The sequence below is a fragment of the Cherax quadricarinatus genome, chromosome 68 (assembly GCF_038502225.1).
Source record: "Cherax quadricarinatus isolate ZL_2023a chromosome 68, ASM3850222v1, whole genome shotgun sequence".
NCBI lineage: Eukaryota > Metazoa > Arthropoda > Malacostraca > Decapoda > Parastacidae > Cherax > Cherax quadricarinatus.
In genome coordinates, this window is record NC_091359.1 from 10129278 (window position 1) to 10146126 (window position 16849).

Sequence of the window (16849 nt, forward strand, 5' to 3'; positions counted from 1 at the left end):
ATACAGTACACATATTACTTATCTTAAAATATTTTTGTCCTTAGCTTATAGTAAGTGGTGAATCATTTTACTGTAGGAAGTCTGAATAATGAAGAATGAGTATAAGTGAAAACAGCTGCATTAGCAAAACGCCATAAAGCAAAACCCTGTAATGTGGGACCTGCCTGTAGGTAATTCTAAGATATAATTGCCTTGTATAATTACTTATTTGTATGTATAGTTGTAGAGCTAAGCTAGTGGTGTCCCATTTGCAGTATTTAGTCTATGAAAGTTTGTTAAAATTTCCAGAGGTTGTTATACTTCATACTTCCCCTCTTAACTCATTCCATTAACTTTGAGTACCTTCCAGGTGAAGCTAGAGTGGCAAGGATTTAATTTATTTTGTTCATAAAAAAAGTGTTATATTAGATCCCATTTCCAGACACTTAAAGAGGCATAGTTATGGGGTGTACAAGACTAAGCAAATTCATCCAAGGACTAAAAACACTAAACAAAAATTCTTCTCACCCTGAGAACAGTACCCTGCAGTCATGAGGCAGAGTACATACAACATGTTAGCTTTTATATAAGCACTTTAACAAAATAAAAATTGTTTGGCTTACTGTGCATGGAGTTGACATCTCTGAGGTTCTTGCTGGCAAGCTTTATAGATCATGGTGGAAGCTGTCATCACTGCTTGGTTTGCTACACTCTTCCTAGATTGTGCTAACTCCTATGAATAAAGAGAATTGTAATTAAATATTTAAATATGCAATAAACACTAATCTGAAGTATGTATATACATAAAAAATCTTTAGTATAATAGTTTTTAAGTAAAACAAAAGGAACTGATGACTTGTAAGTGGCAAAATTTATAATGCAATATTTTCTTAGGATCCTAGGTAGTAGGTTGGTAGCCAGCAACCACCCAGGGAGGTGCTACCGTCCTGCTAAATGAGTGTAAAACCAAAGCCTGTAATTGTTTTACATGATGGTAGGATTGCTGGTGTCTTATTTCTGTTTCATAAACATGCAAGATTTCAACTACATCTTGCTACTTCTACTCACACTTAGGTCACACTACACATGCATGTACAGGCATATATATATACACCTCTCTGCATTTTTCTGTTTTCTTACTAGTTCTTGCTCTTGTTATTTCCTCTTATCTCCATGGGGAAGTGGAACAGAATATATCCTCTGTAAGCCATGTGTGTTCTAAGAGGTGACTACAATGCTGGGAGCAAGGGGCAAGTAACCCCTTCTCCTGTATACATTACTTAAGCTAAAAAGAGAAACTTTTGTTCTTTTTTGCGTTACCCTGCTTCGGTGGGATATGGCCGGTTTGTTGAAAGAAGAAGAGTAGTAGATGCAAAATTTTAAACTGTGTCCCAATGATCATTTAGGATGGAAGAAATTATGCAATGGGGAGAAGATTTATTTTCTCAAGTCTAGTCATGACTACTGACACAAAGAGTGCACCTTGGTGAGCTGTCCTTATGAGCACATTTTACTTCAGAATGACCAAAGCCCTGGTAATGATAACAATGAATCACCCAAAACCTGACATAAACCTTCCACATTGTCAAGCCAAGAAATATATACTGTACCATCCATTCTTAAAGATGGCAGCTGTACTGCTACTGCGCTTAACCTTCAAAAAACACATGCCAGGGACACAACCCATTTTAAATACTTCCTTGATTTCTGAATTTTTGGCAAGAATACTAGATAAAATTTCATCATCTGAGCAAGAGGGCAAAAGAAGAATTTTAGTTACTTTAGGCTGAATGATACTAGTACTATACTATATCATACTGAACTGTTCTGTACCATACTTTACTGTACTCTACTATATTGTACTGTTCTGTACTATACTTGTGCATAACATTTTAAACATTTAAGGCATTTTTGAGTTAACTGATAAACAAAAATCCACAAAATTGCTGAACCTCCATAGCTATGAAATACTTCCAGTGTTTCTAAGGCATGCACCTGTTATATTATAAAAAAAAATGGTTGATTCATCATGCTACTGCACCCAAGACATAATGATGAAAATGACATACCATAATGTAAGTGACTGCCTTTGGATCAATGTTGGCAAAGAAGTGTATGCCTGTAAGCCAGTTTGTAACACGAGTTGATGAGGATGCAGAGTTGTCTTCCTGAGCATGGTGTGCCATGAGACGAATACAATGACTGTGCTCACACAGCATGAGAGCATCCAGCAGGAACTTTCTGCATGATAAACCATGATGTTATAAAGGAACTGTGCACAATCAAAATGTCACAATATACAAATTATTTTATTATGAAAAACAAACTAATAAAAACCTAATAAGAAGAAAGGAAAAATAAGAGATAATATTTCTTCATCTATACCCAATGCATTTCCTTCTACACAAGATGACAATAAGCTAAAAAAAAAGGTATATAGTAATTTATTCCAGCCTCGAAAAACCTCCCTAGGTACCTGGAGTTTACCTGGAGAGAGTTCTGGGGGTCAACGCCCCCGTGCCCGGTCTGTGACCAGGCCTCCTGGTGGATCAGAGCCTGATCAACCAGGCTGTTACTGCTGGCTGCACGCAAACCAACGTACGAGCCACAGCCCGGCTGGTCAGGTACCGACTTTAGGTGCTTGTCCAGTGCCAGCTTGAAGACTGCCAGGGGTCTGTTGGTAATCCCCCTTATATATGCTGGGAGGCAGTTGAACAGTCTCGGTACAGGAGGTTTTGTGGGCAAGGGGCTTGGACTTCCAGCAAGCATGCCTGAGCATGTTAGATAGGAGTGAATGAAGACGAATGGTATTTGGGACCTGACGAGCTGTTGGAGTGTGAGCAGGGTAATATTTAGTGAAGGGATTCAGGGAAACTGGTTATTTTTATATAGCCGGACTTGAGTCATGGAGGGGTTTGGGATATTGGCAGTTTGGAGGGATATGTTGTGTATCTTTATACTTGAATTGGCAGCCTCACCATGCCTTACCACACTGTGTATGCCACTATGATTCTTAAATCTTTCAAACCAACCTTTGCTATCCTTAAATTCACTCACATCACCACTAGTTGCAGGCAATTTCTTTACCAAATCATCATGCACTTCGACACATGCACTCCACTTTCGTACTTTGCAATTATCTCTTTCTTCATTTCAATAGTCATTAGCACCTAAATTGTTATCTGTGTACAACAATGTTTTTACCACTGAATATATCATTACTTAGTTAATCTTAAGTTAATTTTAAGCCTGCCCATAATGCTCTGCATACAAGGGGCTTTGGCATGTTGCACTGTACTTCACTGTATCATGTTCAAATTAATAAATAAATAAATAAAAAATAAATAAATATGCTTCTAAACTATTGTATTCTGAGACCTCTGCAAAAACAGTGATTATGTGTGAGTGAGGTGAAAGTGTTGAATGATGATGAAAGTATTTTCTTCTTGGAGATTATCTTTCTTTTTGGGTCACCCTGCCTCGGTGGGAGACAGCCGATTTGTTAAAAAAAAAAAAAAAAGTGTATCAGCTGCAATTATGGAAAAAATTAGTGACGGGACCTGGGACTGACCACTATTTATTCCACACTGGATATCATGCTGCAATAATGTTTGCTGATGAGCCCATCGCCATAAACTTTACAGTCTGTATTATGATTAAGATCCTGTACAGGACATCAAGTGTTATCATACTGGATGTTATAGTATTTTATCAGAGTGACCGGGTGTGGATGTGTGACGTTTGAAGAGGTAGATCATGGTAATGAATATGATATTGTGTATATGGACTTCAGTAAGGCTTTCGATAGAGTTCCACATCAGAGGCTATTGAGGAAACTTAAGGCACACAGAATAGGAGGAAATTATTTTTCCTGGGTAGAGGCATGGCTGACAAATAGGCTGCAGAGAGTTTGCATAAATGGGGATAAATCAGAATGGGGGCACGTCACAAGCGGTGTTCCTTAGGGGTCAGTGCTGGGCCTGTTGTTGTTCACAATTTACATAAATGACATAGATGAGGGAATAAATAGCAACATAAGCAAATTTGCTGATGACACCAAAATAGGTTGTCCAATTCATTCTAATGAGAACACTAGAGCACTCCAGGATGATTTGAATAGACTGATGCAATGGTCGGAGAAGTGGCAGATGCAGTTTAATATTGACAAATGCAAAGTTCTAAATGTTGGACAGGTAAATAACCATGCCACATATAATGAATATGTCATGAAAATCCTTAGGTAGCCTGTGCATTTTGGTCTTATTTTGATCTATGTACTAAATTCCTTTGTTTATCTAACTGAACTGAACACTACTGTCAAAACAGTCTAACAGTCAGTGTATACATTGACTATTAGACTACCTTACAAGGTACCATCAAGCCTACTTTAACCTATGTTAGGAACCTTGATAGTACTTTGTTAATAAATCCAAGGAGCAAGGCATGGGTGATGGCACCTGGCTAGATTAATAGTGTGAGAAAGGGATCAGTTTAATGCATTTATACAGTGGTACCTTGGGTTATGAACAGCTCAAAACTTGAACAATTACATAAGTGTATTTATGTAAGTGCTTTTGTAAGTGTACTTTTGGGGGTCTGAAACAGACTAATCTAATTTACATTATTTCTTATGGGAACAATTTCGTTCGGTATCAGCACTCGAACAGCCGTCTGGAATGAAAAAAGTTTGTACCCTGAGGTACTACTGAATATGTATTACAATAGACTATGGCAACTTCCCTTCCAGGGATTTTTGTTTGCTGTTGTATGTATGTTTTTGGGAGAGACTGCATGTAGTGCTGTAAGGAGAGCACTGTAATGCAATGTTTGTTATTTCCATTATAAAAAGTAGCTTTTATCATTAACTGCACACAACTGTTTGGATCATAATTCTATTTGGTGCATTCTGAAGGAAACTGAGTTCATGCTTCATATGTATAAATACTTTTTTATAAATACTATTAAAAGAGCAAACTGTATTTATGATAATAATAGTTTAATTATTTTTCTTACTGGAAATATTAGCAAATTAATGCTAATTACATGTTGTGAACATATTTTGGGAGTTTGGTCAATCATGGCTGGACCACAACAATGTAACATTACACTTACAAAGAAAATAAACCTGGCACTGTCTTCCCAACATGTTTTTTGCATGGGCATTTTGCCACTGTGTAGTGTTGCTTAGGGAGTTGATTGTATGTGTTGGCTAGGATGAGTAACTTCATCACAATATTACACAATATTGCTTCCAAAGTCTAACCCAATGATACTGCCACTACTACCCCTAAATACTCAATAACTCTAACAACTTCTAACCAATGCCATTGCATTTAAACCAGTCCAAACAGTTCTACTTAAATTCATTCCACTCCATTAAAATGGAATGGATACAAGTAGTAAGCCTTATGATTAGTTTGCCTGAAATGCACTTACATAATTTGTGGCTTTCTTCTGATTCTTACATTGCATCAAATTATATCTGTATTATAATAAGACCAAACTCAAAATGTAGTCACATTGTATGTATAACTACTGTATTTTCATTTTAATATACTAATATAATATGGCATAGTCTATTGCATTATAGGGGATGAATCACACTGACAGATTAATGATTAAGGCAAGGCCCAGGAGGTGGAATTCATTCCCTAAAAACACTTAACTAGATAAGCACAGCTAGGCAAATAAAGTCTACTAATACAAATACAAATACCATTAATACTATAATATAATGTTTTAACACACCAGCCGTCTCCCACTGAGCCAGGGTTATGTACAGCATTTCCTGCAGCTTGGATTAATTTTGTTCCCCAGGATGTGACTCATACCAGTCAGCTAACACCCAGGTACCTACTTTCTGCTAGGTGAACAGGGACAGCGGGTGTCTTAAGGATCACTCAAAAAAGAAGAAATGCTTTCATAAAGTTTTTCTTCTTTTAACATTTAATAATTTATACAAGAAATAGCAAGCATCGAAATTAAGCTTAAGGAAACCTAAAGGAATCTTATAGGAGTCAGGAATCGCGGAAAGAACTAAAAGCCATAAATGAAATCAAAAGAAACCCAAAGTATTTCTTTTCCTATGCTAAATCAAAGTCGAGAACAACGTCCAGTATTGGGCCCTACTTAAACAAGATGGGTCCTATACAGATGACAGCAAGGAAATGAGTGAGCTTCTGAAGTCCCAATATGACTCAGTTTTTAGCAGGCCACTAACCAGACTGAGAGTCGAAGATCAAAATTAATTTTTTATGAGAGAGCCACAGAATTTGGTTAACACAAGCCTATCTGATGTTATCCTGATGCCAAATGACTTTGAACAGACGATAAATGACATGCCCATGCACTCTGCCCCAGGGCCAGACTCATGGAACTCTGTGTTCATCAAGAACTGCAAGAAGCCCCTATCACGAGCTTTTACCATCCTATGGAGAGGGAGCATGGACACGGGGGTCGTCCCACAGTTATTAAAAACAACAGACATAGCCCCACTCCACAAAGGGGGCAGTAAAGCAATAGCAAAGAACTACAGACCGATAACACTAACATCCCATATCATAAAAATCTTTGAAAGGGTCCTAAGAAGCAAGATCGCCACCCATCTAGAAACCCATCAATTACACAACCCAGGGCAACATGGGTTTAGAACAGGTCGCTCCTGTCTGTCTCAACTATTGGATCACTACGACAAGGTCCTAGATGCACTAGAAGACAAAAAGAATGCAAATGTAATATATACAGACTTTGCAAAAGCCTTCGACAAGTGTGACCATGGCGTAATAGTGCACAAAATGCGTGCTAAAGGAATAACAGGAAAAGTTGGTCGATGGATCTTTAATTTCCTCACAAACAGAACACAAAGAGTAGTAGTCAACAGAGTCAAGTCCGAGGCAGTTACGGTGAAAAACTCTGTTCCACAAGGCACAGTACTCGCTCCCATCTTGTTCCTCATCCTCATATCTGACATAGACAAGGATGTCAGCCACAGCACTGTGTCTTCCTTTGCAGATGACACCCGAATCTGCATGACAGTGTCTTCCATTGCAGACACTGCAAGGCTCCAGGCGGACATCAACCAAATCTTTCAGTAGGCTGCAGAAAACAATATGAAGTTCAACGATGAGAAATTTCAATTACTCAGATATGGTAAACACGAGGAAATTAAATCTTCATCAGAGTACAAAACAAATTCTGGCCACAAAATAGAGCGAAACACCAACGTCAAAGACCTGGGAGTGATCATGTCGGAGGATCTCACCATCAAGGACCATAACATTGTATCAATCGTAGCTGCTAGAAAAATGACAGGATGGATAATGAGAACCTTCAAAACTAGGGATGCCAAGCCCATGATGACACTCTTCAGGTCACTTGTTCTATCTAGGCTGGAATATTGCTGCACACTAACAGCACCTTTCAAGGCAGGTGAAATTGCTGACCTAGAAAATGTACAGAGAACCTTCACGGCGTGCATAATGGAGATAAAACACCTCAATTACTGGGAGCGCTTGAGGTTCCTGAACTTGTATTCCCTGGAAGGCAGGCGGGAGAGATACATGATTATATACACCTGGAAAATCCTAGAGGGACTAGTACCGAACTTGCACACGAAAATCACTCACTACGAAAGCAAAAGACTTGGCAGACGATGCAACATCCCCCCAATGAAAAGGAGGGGTGTCACTAGCATGTTAAGAGACCATACAATAAATTTCAGGGGCCCGAGACTGTTCAACTGCCTCCCAGCATACATAGGGGGATTACCAATAGACCCCTGGCAGTCTTCAAGCTGGCACTGGACAAGTACCTAAAGTCGGTACCTGACCAGCCAGGCTGTGGCTCGTACGTTGGTTTGCGTGCAGCCAGCAGTAACAGCCTGGTTGATCAGGCTCTGATCCACCAGGAGTCCTGGTCACAGACCGGGCCGCGGGGGCGTTGACCCCTGGAACTCTCTCCAGGTAAACTCCAGGTAAACAAGAGCATTACAAGATAGGTTAACATCATTAATTCTTTAAGTGGGAAAAACCCATAGCTATGCAAAACATTTTAATAATTTAAATTCTCTATACAACAACTACCCTTTGCATTTCCACCTCTGCAACCTGTTCATCTCTTTCTACCAGTGTAACTGTACTTCACATGTCATTTCCTTTTGACAAACATTCACAATTTTAAATATGGAAAAATAAGAGAGAAAAACATTCCAAATAAAACAATTCTTTGGTTGTAATGATGTAAAAATATCAGAGCTTTATAGCATACCTATAGCCTTCCTTAGCATTGTATGTATCCCAGATATCAACCAGCTCCTCCTCTTGAGTGAAGCGTCCCAGGAGGTTAACAAGATTAGAGAATGCATGAGGTCGCTGCAGTTCTAGATCTGAATTCACAGTCACTGATGATGAAAGGATCTCTAGTGCTGAATCAACCTGATGGTAATAAAATGTTAAGATTATTACTGCCATGACTTCATTCCAACTGCTGCTGTCTAAAGTTCTGCATTATTAATATGAAATGAAAACAATGTTAAAATAAGTTAACAGCAAATATTTCAAAGACCTAACAATTTGGAAATTCAATCCTGTACAAAAAAATGCATGCTACCATTGGAGGTTCCCAGCATCACAAACTATACACTGAGTACATGAACTAGGACATGGGAGGCAAAACATTATTATAGCTTATAACTTTTATCAATACATGTACATGTATATACTTTCCTAAAGAATGTTATTTGAATATTTAACCCTTTCATTAATAACAAAATACAGATACTACTGATTTTATAATACTGTGGGCCTACTTATTCTATTATCTTCACTCTAATGTGTGACATTTACTTACATTATCATTTATTAACCTATAAACTTACTTGTTCTCTAAGATTATCACCTTGAAGATTCCTTGATCTATCAGAGTAGACAGCTCCTTTAAGATCCATGATGAGTGAATCTCTTTTTTGTTGATAGCCATCTGAAAATGATTTGTATGAGATAGATTAAGGTTTACATTTTTTTTCAAACAATTATTAAGACTATTAATATATTTTTAAATACAATGTAGTCATGTACACAATACAACAAAAATTACTGTAAGATAGCACAACACAAACTGTTAGATGATGAGGACAATGAGAAGGTATCTATGTTACAATCTTCAAACTTCTGCAGTTGAAAAAGAGAATAAGTAACAGGGAAATGGGGGAACCCAGACTATTAAATTAGTTACGAATAGTATTTCTGGTAACCAATAAAAGCATCATTACACTAATAATTTTGCATTTGTAAAGAAATGCATCATATTTTTTAATAAAATATAGAATTATTACTATGCTTACACTTGGAAAAATTTCCCTGCGATGCTTCAGGTCCTGTTTGAAGGCTGAGACTGGAAGAAACTGTGACAGATGCTAGAGAGAGGTCTGGGTGAGATGCTGTGAAGAGGCCATCTACTTTCATTTCTTCCATACATTCCACATGGCCCCAAACACCTGCACGAAGATGCATCTGGCACGTCTGGTTACGTCTAGATATCGATAAATCCAATGAGTAATTAATCTCTGGAGATGACTTCAGGTTAGAGTTAAGAATATATGAGCCACATGTACAAACACCAATCTCATTTTATAAGAAAGTAATACTAGACTATTGGCCCTGTTATGAAATAACAGGGCCAATAGTCTAGTACAGTGGACCCCTGATATTCGATGGCATCGGTATTCGATAAATCCGGTATTCAATGCATTATATCGCAAAAAATTTGCCTCGGTATTCGATTGAAAACCCAGTATTCGATACGATTTGTAAGAGACATGTCCACGTGTGGCCTGAACTGCCCCGTGTGTGCCAGTGTTTACAAGCCAGCCAGTGTGCATGCATCTAAGGATACATTCGGTACATTCCATATTATCACTGTGTTTGGTGCTTGTTTCTGCAAAATAAGTCACCATGGGCCCCAAGAAAGCTTCTAGTGCCAACCCTTCGAGAAAAAAGGCGCTAATGACTCATGAAATGAAGAAAGAGATAATTGCAAAGTATGAAAGTGGAGTGCGTGTGTCGGAGCTGGTCAGGTTGTATAATAAACCCCAATCAACCATCTCTACTATAGTGACCAGGAAAAAGGCAATCAAGGAAGCTGTTCTTGCAAAAAGTGCAACTGTGATTACGAAACAGCGACTGCAAGTGCTAGAAAATGTTGAGAGACTGTTATTGGTGTGGATAAATGAAAAACAGATAGCAGGAGATAGCATCTCTCGAGTGATCATTTGTGAAAAGGCTAGGCAGTTGCATGACGATTTGGTAAAGAAATTGCCTGCAACTAGTGCTGATGTGAGTGAATTTAAGGCCAGCAAAGGTTGGTTTGAAAGATTTAAGAATCGTAGTGGCATACATAGTGTGATTAGGCATAGTGAGGCTGCCAGTTATGTTGTGCGACAGAAGTCCAGTGACTCTCAAGCTGGTCCTAGTGGCATTAAAAGAACAAGGGAAGTAACCCCGGAAAAGGACTTGCTACCTCAAGTCCTAATGGAAGGGGATTCCCCTTCTAAACACTAACCAATGGAAATAAGTCACTCTGTCTGACTTTTTTGGGTTATCATAGGTTATCTACACATATGCTGCTATGTATGATAATTCTATGTAACTGTATTTGTGTATACCTGAATAAACTTACTTATAACACCTCTCCCCTCCTCCCATCCCATCAATCATCACAAGATCTTCATTAAAGGTAAGCGTCAATTATTTTATTGTTATTGTAATTATTCTATTGCATTAAACTTAATATTTCATGTAGTAAAATTTTCTTTTTTCATACTTTTGGGTGTCTTGCATGGATTAATTTGATTTCCATTATTTCTTATGAGGAAAATTGATTCGCTTTTCGATATTTTCAGTATTCAATGAGCTCTCAGGAACGGATTAATATCGAATACCGGGGTCCACTGTATCAGCAGAAAATTGGGAAATAAGATAACATAAGAAAAAACATAGGTATTATTCAGAAAATAAAAAGGGAAGACAAAAATAGGAAAATAGTATATTGTTATTACTTGGAAGGACAATGTAACATAAGGAAAATGTTGTAAAGAAAGTAGACACAAATAAGTAAAAGGCTTCCTAATTTACTTTTTCCACAACAGTGCTTTCATGAGTGTTGAGGTCATGTGGTCTTCAAACAATCTGAACTTCCTAATTAACATAAGCATTATACAGCAATTGGACTCACCTGAAGAAAGGAAGTTGAAGCTTGAAGTCATCTGTAGAGTAGTGAGAGTAGGGGACGTTAGGTAGGTAGCCATTTGATTGACAATTGTGCTTAGTTTTGGTAACAATCAGGTCATTCTGGTTTTTCACAGTGTATCTAGTCTTGCACATCCCAGACACATCACCCTATAACAAAAATTTCCTACAGTTGGAAATACAGAATTTCACAATCCAAAAATCTATTGGCTTTTCTGAGCATCTTTAAATACAGAATAATAACCCACATGGAGACAGAAACTCAGGAGATTAATTGATCTGTATATTTTGACCCCCTTCTGGGATCCTCTTTCTCATCTGCTGAAGAGGAACCCAGAAGTGGGTTGGAATATACAGATCAATTAATCTCCTGAGTTTCTGTCTCCATGTGGGTTATTACTGAACACAGAATATATATATATTATTATTATGATCAAAAAGAAGTGCTAAACCACAAGAGCTATACAGCAAAGAATATATATATATAGTATAGTTCTTCACATCTCTCATAAACATCATAAATTATGAAAGTATATCACTGACCTCATCTACAATAACTTCTTTCATATCTGCAACATCAGTTATTGTTGTCTGGAGAGCAGAGAGAACTCCACGCTTAAAATTTGTGGCAATAACATCTTCCTCATCATGAGGACATAAGTGTGCCACTCTTCCTTCCTGATAACTAGTGCCAAGGGTGAGGGTGAAAAGAGAGGTAACTTAGTTTATTTGTAAATGAACATTCAAGTTCAAATTTTTATTTCTTCTTTATGCTATCTAAGGGTCCTGTGGTCTGTATGAAATGAAACTTTGTTAGGCACTAGTTTGTAAATGCATTTTGGGCAAACTAACCATTATGCTTAAAGACTACTATTTAAGAATTAGATATAGATTATTAAGAGGGTTTGTTTTATTTAAAATAATGTTAGAGAACATATTCAATTCTTGTCATAACCTAGTAATATGCCAAGTAGATTTGGGTACCACATAATTGTACCCTAAATATTTTAATAAACTTTTCTAAAGACTTGTAAAATTTTTCATATATAAATAAATATAAAATTAAAATGTGTATAGGGTACAAGGGAAAATCAGCATAAAAAACTGACATGTTGAATTTGTGCCATACAGAAAATCAAGGATAAATAAATAAATAAATAATATATATATATACATGTATATATACATATATATATATATATATATATATATATATATATATATATATATATATATATATATATATATATATATATATATATATATATATTCACCATGGGGAAGAGGAACAGAATTCTTCCTCCGTAAGCTATGCGTGTTGTAAGAGGCGACTAAAATGCCAGGAGCAAGAGGCTAGTAACCCCTTCTCCTGTATAAATTACTAAATTTAAAAAGAGAAACTTTTGTTTTTCTTTTTGGGCCACCCTGCCTTGGTGGGATACGGCTGGTTTGTTGAAAAAAAAAATTATATATATATATATATATAGTACCTCTATATATATATATATATATCAAGGTTCTCCCCGGAGCTGTTTGAATATATATATATATATATATATATATATATATATATATATATATATATATATATATATACGTATATATATATATGCAAGGAATTCGCGAGAGCAGGCGAAATATACACAAACACTGATCTCTGAATTCAAGTTTAAAATTTACAGAAAACCTACAAATAACTGTTCCTATGTACACTATTATTCTTCCCATCAAGATAGAGTTGAACTGTCTGTTTTCTCATCAATGTTTTTGAGAGCTTTGCGTATTTGTAGTCCAGAGTTCAAAGATGAAGAAATATCCAAAATTTATGAAATAGCCATTGATCTGAAATTCCCGAGAAATGTAATTGATAAATCAATTAAAATTGCTAGAAATACTTTTTACAACCCAAAAAGGGACAACCAACTTTATTCAACTAAAAATATGTTGGTTCTCCCTTACCATGAAAACTTGGTTGATATGCCTTCTCTTCTTAAGACTTTTAATATTAAAGTTGTATTTAAAAATCTTGATACAGTAAAAAAACTTTCGATAAAGAATTCCCCCCAAAATGCTGACGGATGTGTCTATAAGATTCCTTGTAAAATTTGTGATAAAGTTTATTACGGTCAAACTGGTAAAAATCTCGAACTTAGATTAAAACAACATAAATATAGCATTAGAACTGGACAAGATTCCAATGCTCTATTTATTCATGTGAGAGATTTTAACCATCGAATTGATTTTAAAAAAGTTGAGAAAGTTGTATCAAGCAAGTCCATGGTTGACAGAAATATAATTGAATCTTGTTTCATAAAAAGCAGTTTTGAAAATAATATGAATATTTCCTTAGGTTTATATAAATTAGACTCATTTATAAATAATAAAATATGGTTAGTTTAATAATACATTGGACAAATAATAACCCTTATTTCTTGGGTAGAATATTTTGTTAGTGGGATGTCGTGAGGACCTGTCTAGTTGGACCAGGGGACCTACTGCAGTGTTCCTCTTTTCTTATGAGTCCGGTATTGTCGCGCATCAGGTGTTTCTTTGTTGTGGGGGTTGACTGTGAGGTGTAGTCTAAGTCCTTTAATTGCCTTCCTTTGATGTATTACTTTCATAGTTCCTTGACAACGTGAGTAGTCACGAAAGCGCTTGGAATTTCACTACTCTTTCACAGTGTTTGTTTTGCATAATAATATATATATATATATATATATATATATATATATATATATATATATATATATATATATATATATATATTATTATTATTATTATTATTATTATAAAGGGGAAGCGCTAAACCCGGAGGATTATACAGCACTTGGGGGGGGGATGTGGAAGGCATTCAGGCTTAATTCGGGGAACTGGAGCACAGATACAATTCCCTAAATCAAGAGCCCCTCACCAACATCAAGGAACCTACCTTGAGGGGATATATATATATATAAACTCTCCTCTAAAATACATGGGAATTACAATGTATATACTGTATGTTTGCAGCTTGTTTGGTTATTAGGATTATGCAGCGCCTGTAGAGACAGATGTGGAAGGTTTTCAGGCTTAATTCAGGGAACTGGGGCACAGATCCAATTCCCTAGATCACGAGCCCCTCACCGTCAATGAATCTTCCTTGAGGGGCGTTTGGTTACAGTTTGCATAAAATTAGATTAGTTTAGGTAAGGTTTGTCAGGACACAGGACAAGCATTTCTTGATGTGGGTCTTAGTCATATGATGGCCTGCAGCTGGATCCTTTGGTCATCTGACTGATGCCTTCCACTGGTTTACCATTATAATAATGGGGGAGCGCTAAACCCGTGGGGATTACACAGCGTCTGAGGGGAGGGGGGTCCACTCCTGCAGAGGGCGGGGCAGTGCACACTAGGTGTCTTTAATTAATATTTTTGTATAAAATCCTGGATCCAGTTGACGAAGTGGAGAGGTAGTCTGAGATAATCAGCCCCTCAGCCTTGTTGAAAGATAATTAATCTCTTGATCCAAGGCAAATGCACGAGGCTAGTCTTATATACTGTAAAGTGAGGTGTGGCAGCTTGGTGACCTAGTCACCAAGCTATTGCACTTCACTTTCCCCTACACAAGACTGGCTTCGTGCATTTGCTTCTTCCCCCCTCTACCATGCATAAGCGACATTAGGGAGCATTATATGGTCGTTCATCAACTGCGTCTTGGGTTCATAACCTCAGCGCATATCGTCGAGCAACGAAGAAAGGAGTGGTGCGTCCACTGTGAGCAGATAGTTGAGCTCTCACTGTACACAACCTGTTGCACAGTCCTGCCACGAGGCCCCAGTAACAGACCGTCGGACAAACCCGGGAGGACAGGGCAGCACACCTTGTGTGTATTCCAGTCAAGAACCTGAGATTGTTGCTGTTGATCATCGCCAGCCACCCGCCGCCTCAATAAAAACCTGATTATACACCTCCCATGGGTCACCACTGCCGGGTCACCACATGAAGACCAGGGCCAAGACGTCCTGGCGAACCTACCTGCACGTGTAATTTGCTTTAGGCTGAAAGATTGACTTTCTTCCGTGCTCTCCACTTCGGCTACTGTCTTCTAACAAAACTGAGAGATGCATTACCTCAAACTACATTTTCACTTCGATTAATGTATCTAGGATTGCAATTCGTTTCTGTAGCCGATTGATGAAGCCTGCAGTGCAGACAAAACGTTTAACCTTTTGTAAGGGAGGGAATTCCATATGCTTCTAGTATGATAAAGTCTGGCTTTGGGGCCTAATCCGTGGACCCATTATGTACCTCTGCAGTCCTTTGACTACCTCCCACAGGATTGGTATGGGGTGCATAATAGAGATATTAAACTCAAACAACTAACTGATAAAATCTGGCACATTCTAAACATTTTCGACTCGTGCGACTTCTCATAACTTTCACAAGCTTTTGTTCTGAGTGACTGAATGTGAGTTTATAGTCATTATTGCTACTAACGAGGGATTTTGTGCCACTCCTAGGTCTAGAACGACACTGCTTCACATCTCAACTACTCACTTCCCTCGGGAAGAAACTACGGCTTTTTGAGTGGTTACTTAAAGATGATGAGGAGGTCCTCTGGAAATAAGTCACTCTGTCTGACTTTTTTGGGTTATCCTAGGTTCTCTACACATATGCTGCTATGTATGATAATTCTATGTAACTGTATTGTGTATACCTGAATAAATTTACTTACTTACTTACTTACTTACTTACTCTGTTAGAGGCTTAGTCTATTTCGTGTACACTTGAAAGGCTCTAATTTGGCCTAAAAAACAGTAACACTATAATGTTACTTGTCCAAAAATGGACAAGTATTTACCTGAAGTGTAAATAAATTGTACAGTACTTTTTTAAGGCGTAAATAAATCTTACAGTACTTACCTGAAGTGTAAATCATACTGCTGTATAACTTCCCTGAACCACTTAGAATCTTCATCTGAAACATCTTCTACGGCCAAACTGACGATCTAATAAAGAAAAACAATAAAATAAAATTAATTAAAATACACTGTTTCACCCACGAGCTGTGAATCGTCCCCTGCAACCACAAATAGATGAGTACAGCTTTAAGAAGAGGTATGAGAAAGCTCATGGAGCAGGGAGAGAGTGGATCTAGTAGCGACCAGTGAAGAGACGGGGCCTGGAGCTGTGAATCAACCCTGCAACCACAAATAGGTGAGTACGGCTAACACAGGCAAGGTGGACTGCCTACACACCAGCAACCTTCAACGCAAAACACGGGAATTAGTGGTGGCAGCGGGTATATAAGAATTGAGGGGCACTGTTGTAGGCCTACTATTAAGTAAATACTAGGCAGACTCCTCTCAAACCCAACCATTCTTATTTATGTGCGAGTACTTGTGCAACCTGTTTTTGAAGCTGCCCAAGGTGCTATCTTCGATCCTATTACTTAGCAGATAGTTTTATTCGCCTACAATTCTATTTCTAAACTAGTTCTTTCCTATATATTTTCTTAATCTGAATTTTATTCAATTATTTCGTTATTATTTTTTTAGATATATTCAGCACCTTGTTTATATATACCTTATTATTATGCAAGTCTTCCACTCGCATACTTTAATAATGAGGAACAAAAACTCAACAAGGCA

At 37.4% G+C, this 16849-nt stretch overlaps 1 protein-coding gene across 3 annotated transcripts in view; it reads right to left on the reverse strand.

Annotated features, from left to right (window-relative positions):
- Window positions 1-16849, reverse strand: part of LOC128697763 (uncharacterized) — a 197957-nt gene that overhangs the window by 141464 nt on the left and 39644 nt on the right. For all 3 annotated transcript variants that reach the window (XM_053789662.2, XM_053789661.2, XM_070099664.1), the window contains exons 4-11: window positions 16122-16207; window positions 11766-11907; window positions 11209-11372; window positions 9320-9507; window positions 8855-8955; window positions 8245-8411; window positions 2049-2220; window positions 603-712 (exon numbers count right to left, since the gene is read on the reverse strand). In XM_053789662.2, coding sequence (XP_053645637.2) covers window positions 603-712; window positions 2049-2220; window positions 8245-8411; window positions 8855-8955; window positions 9320-9507; window positions 11209-11372; window positions 11766-11907; window positions 16122-16207 — 1130 coding nt within the window. The remainder of the gene's footprint in view (window positions 1-602; window positions 713-2048; window positions 2221-8244; window positions 8412-8854; window positions 8956-9319; window positions 9508-11208; window positions 11373-11765; window positions 11908-16121; window positions 16208-16849) is intronic.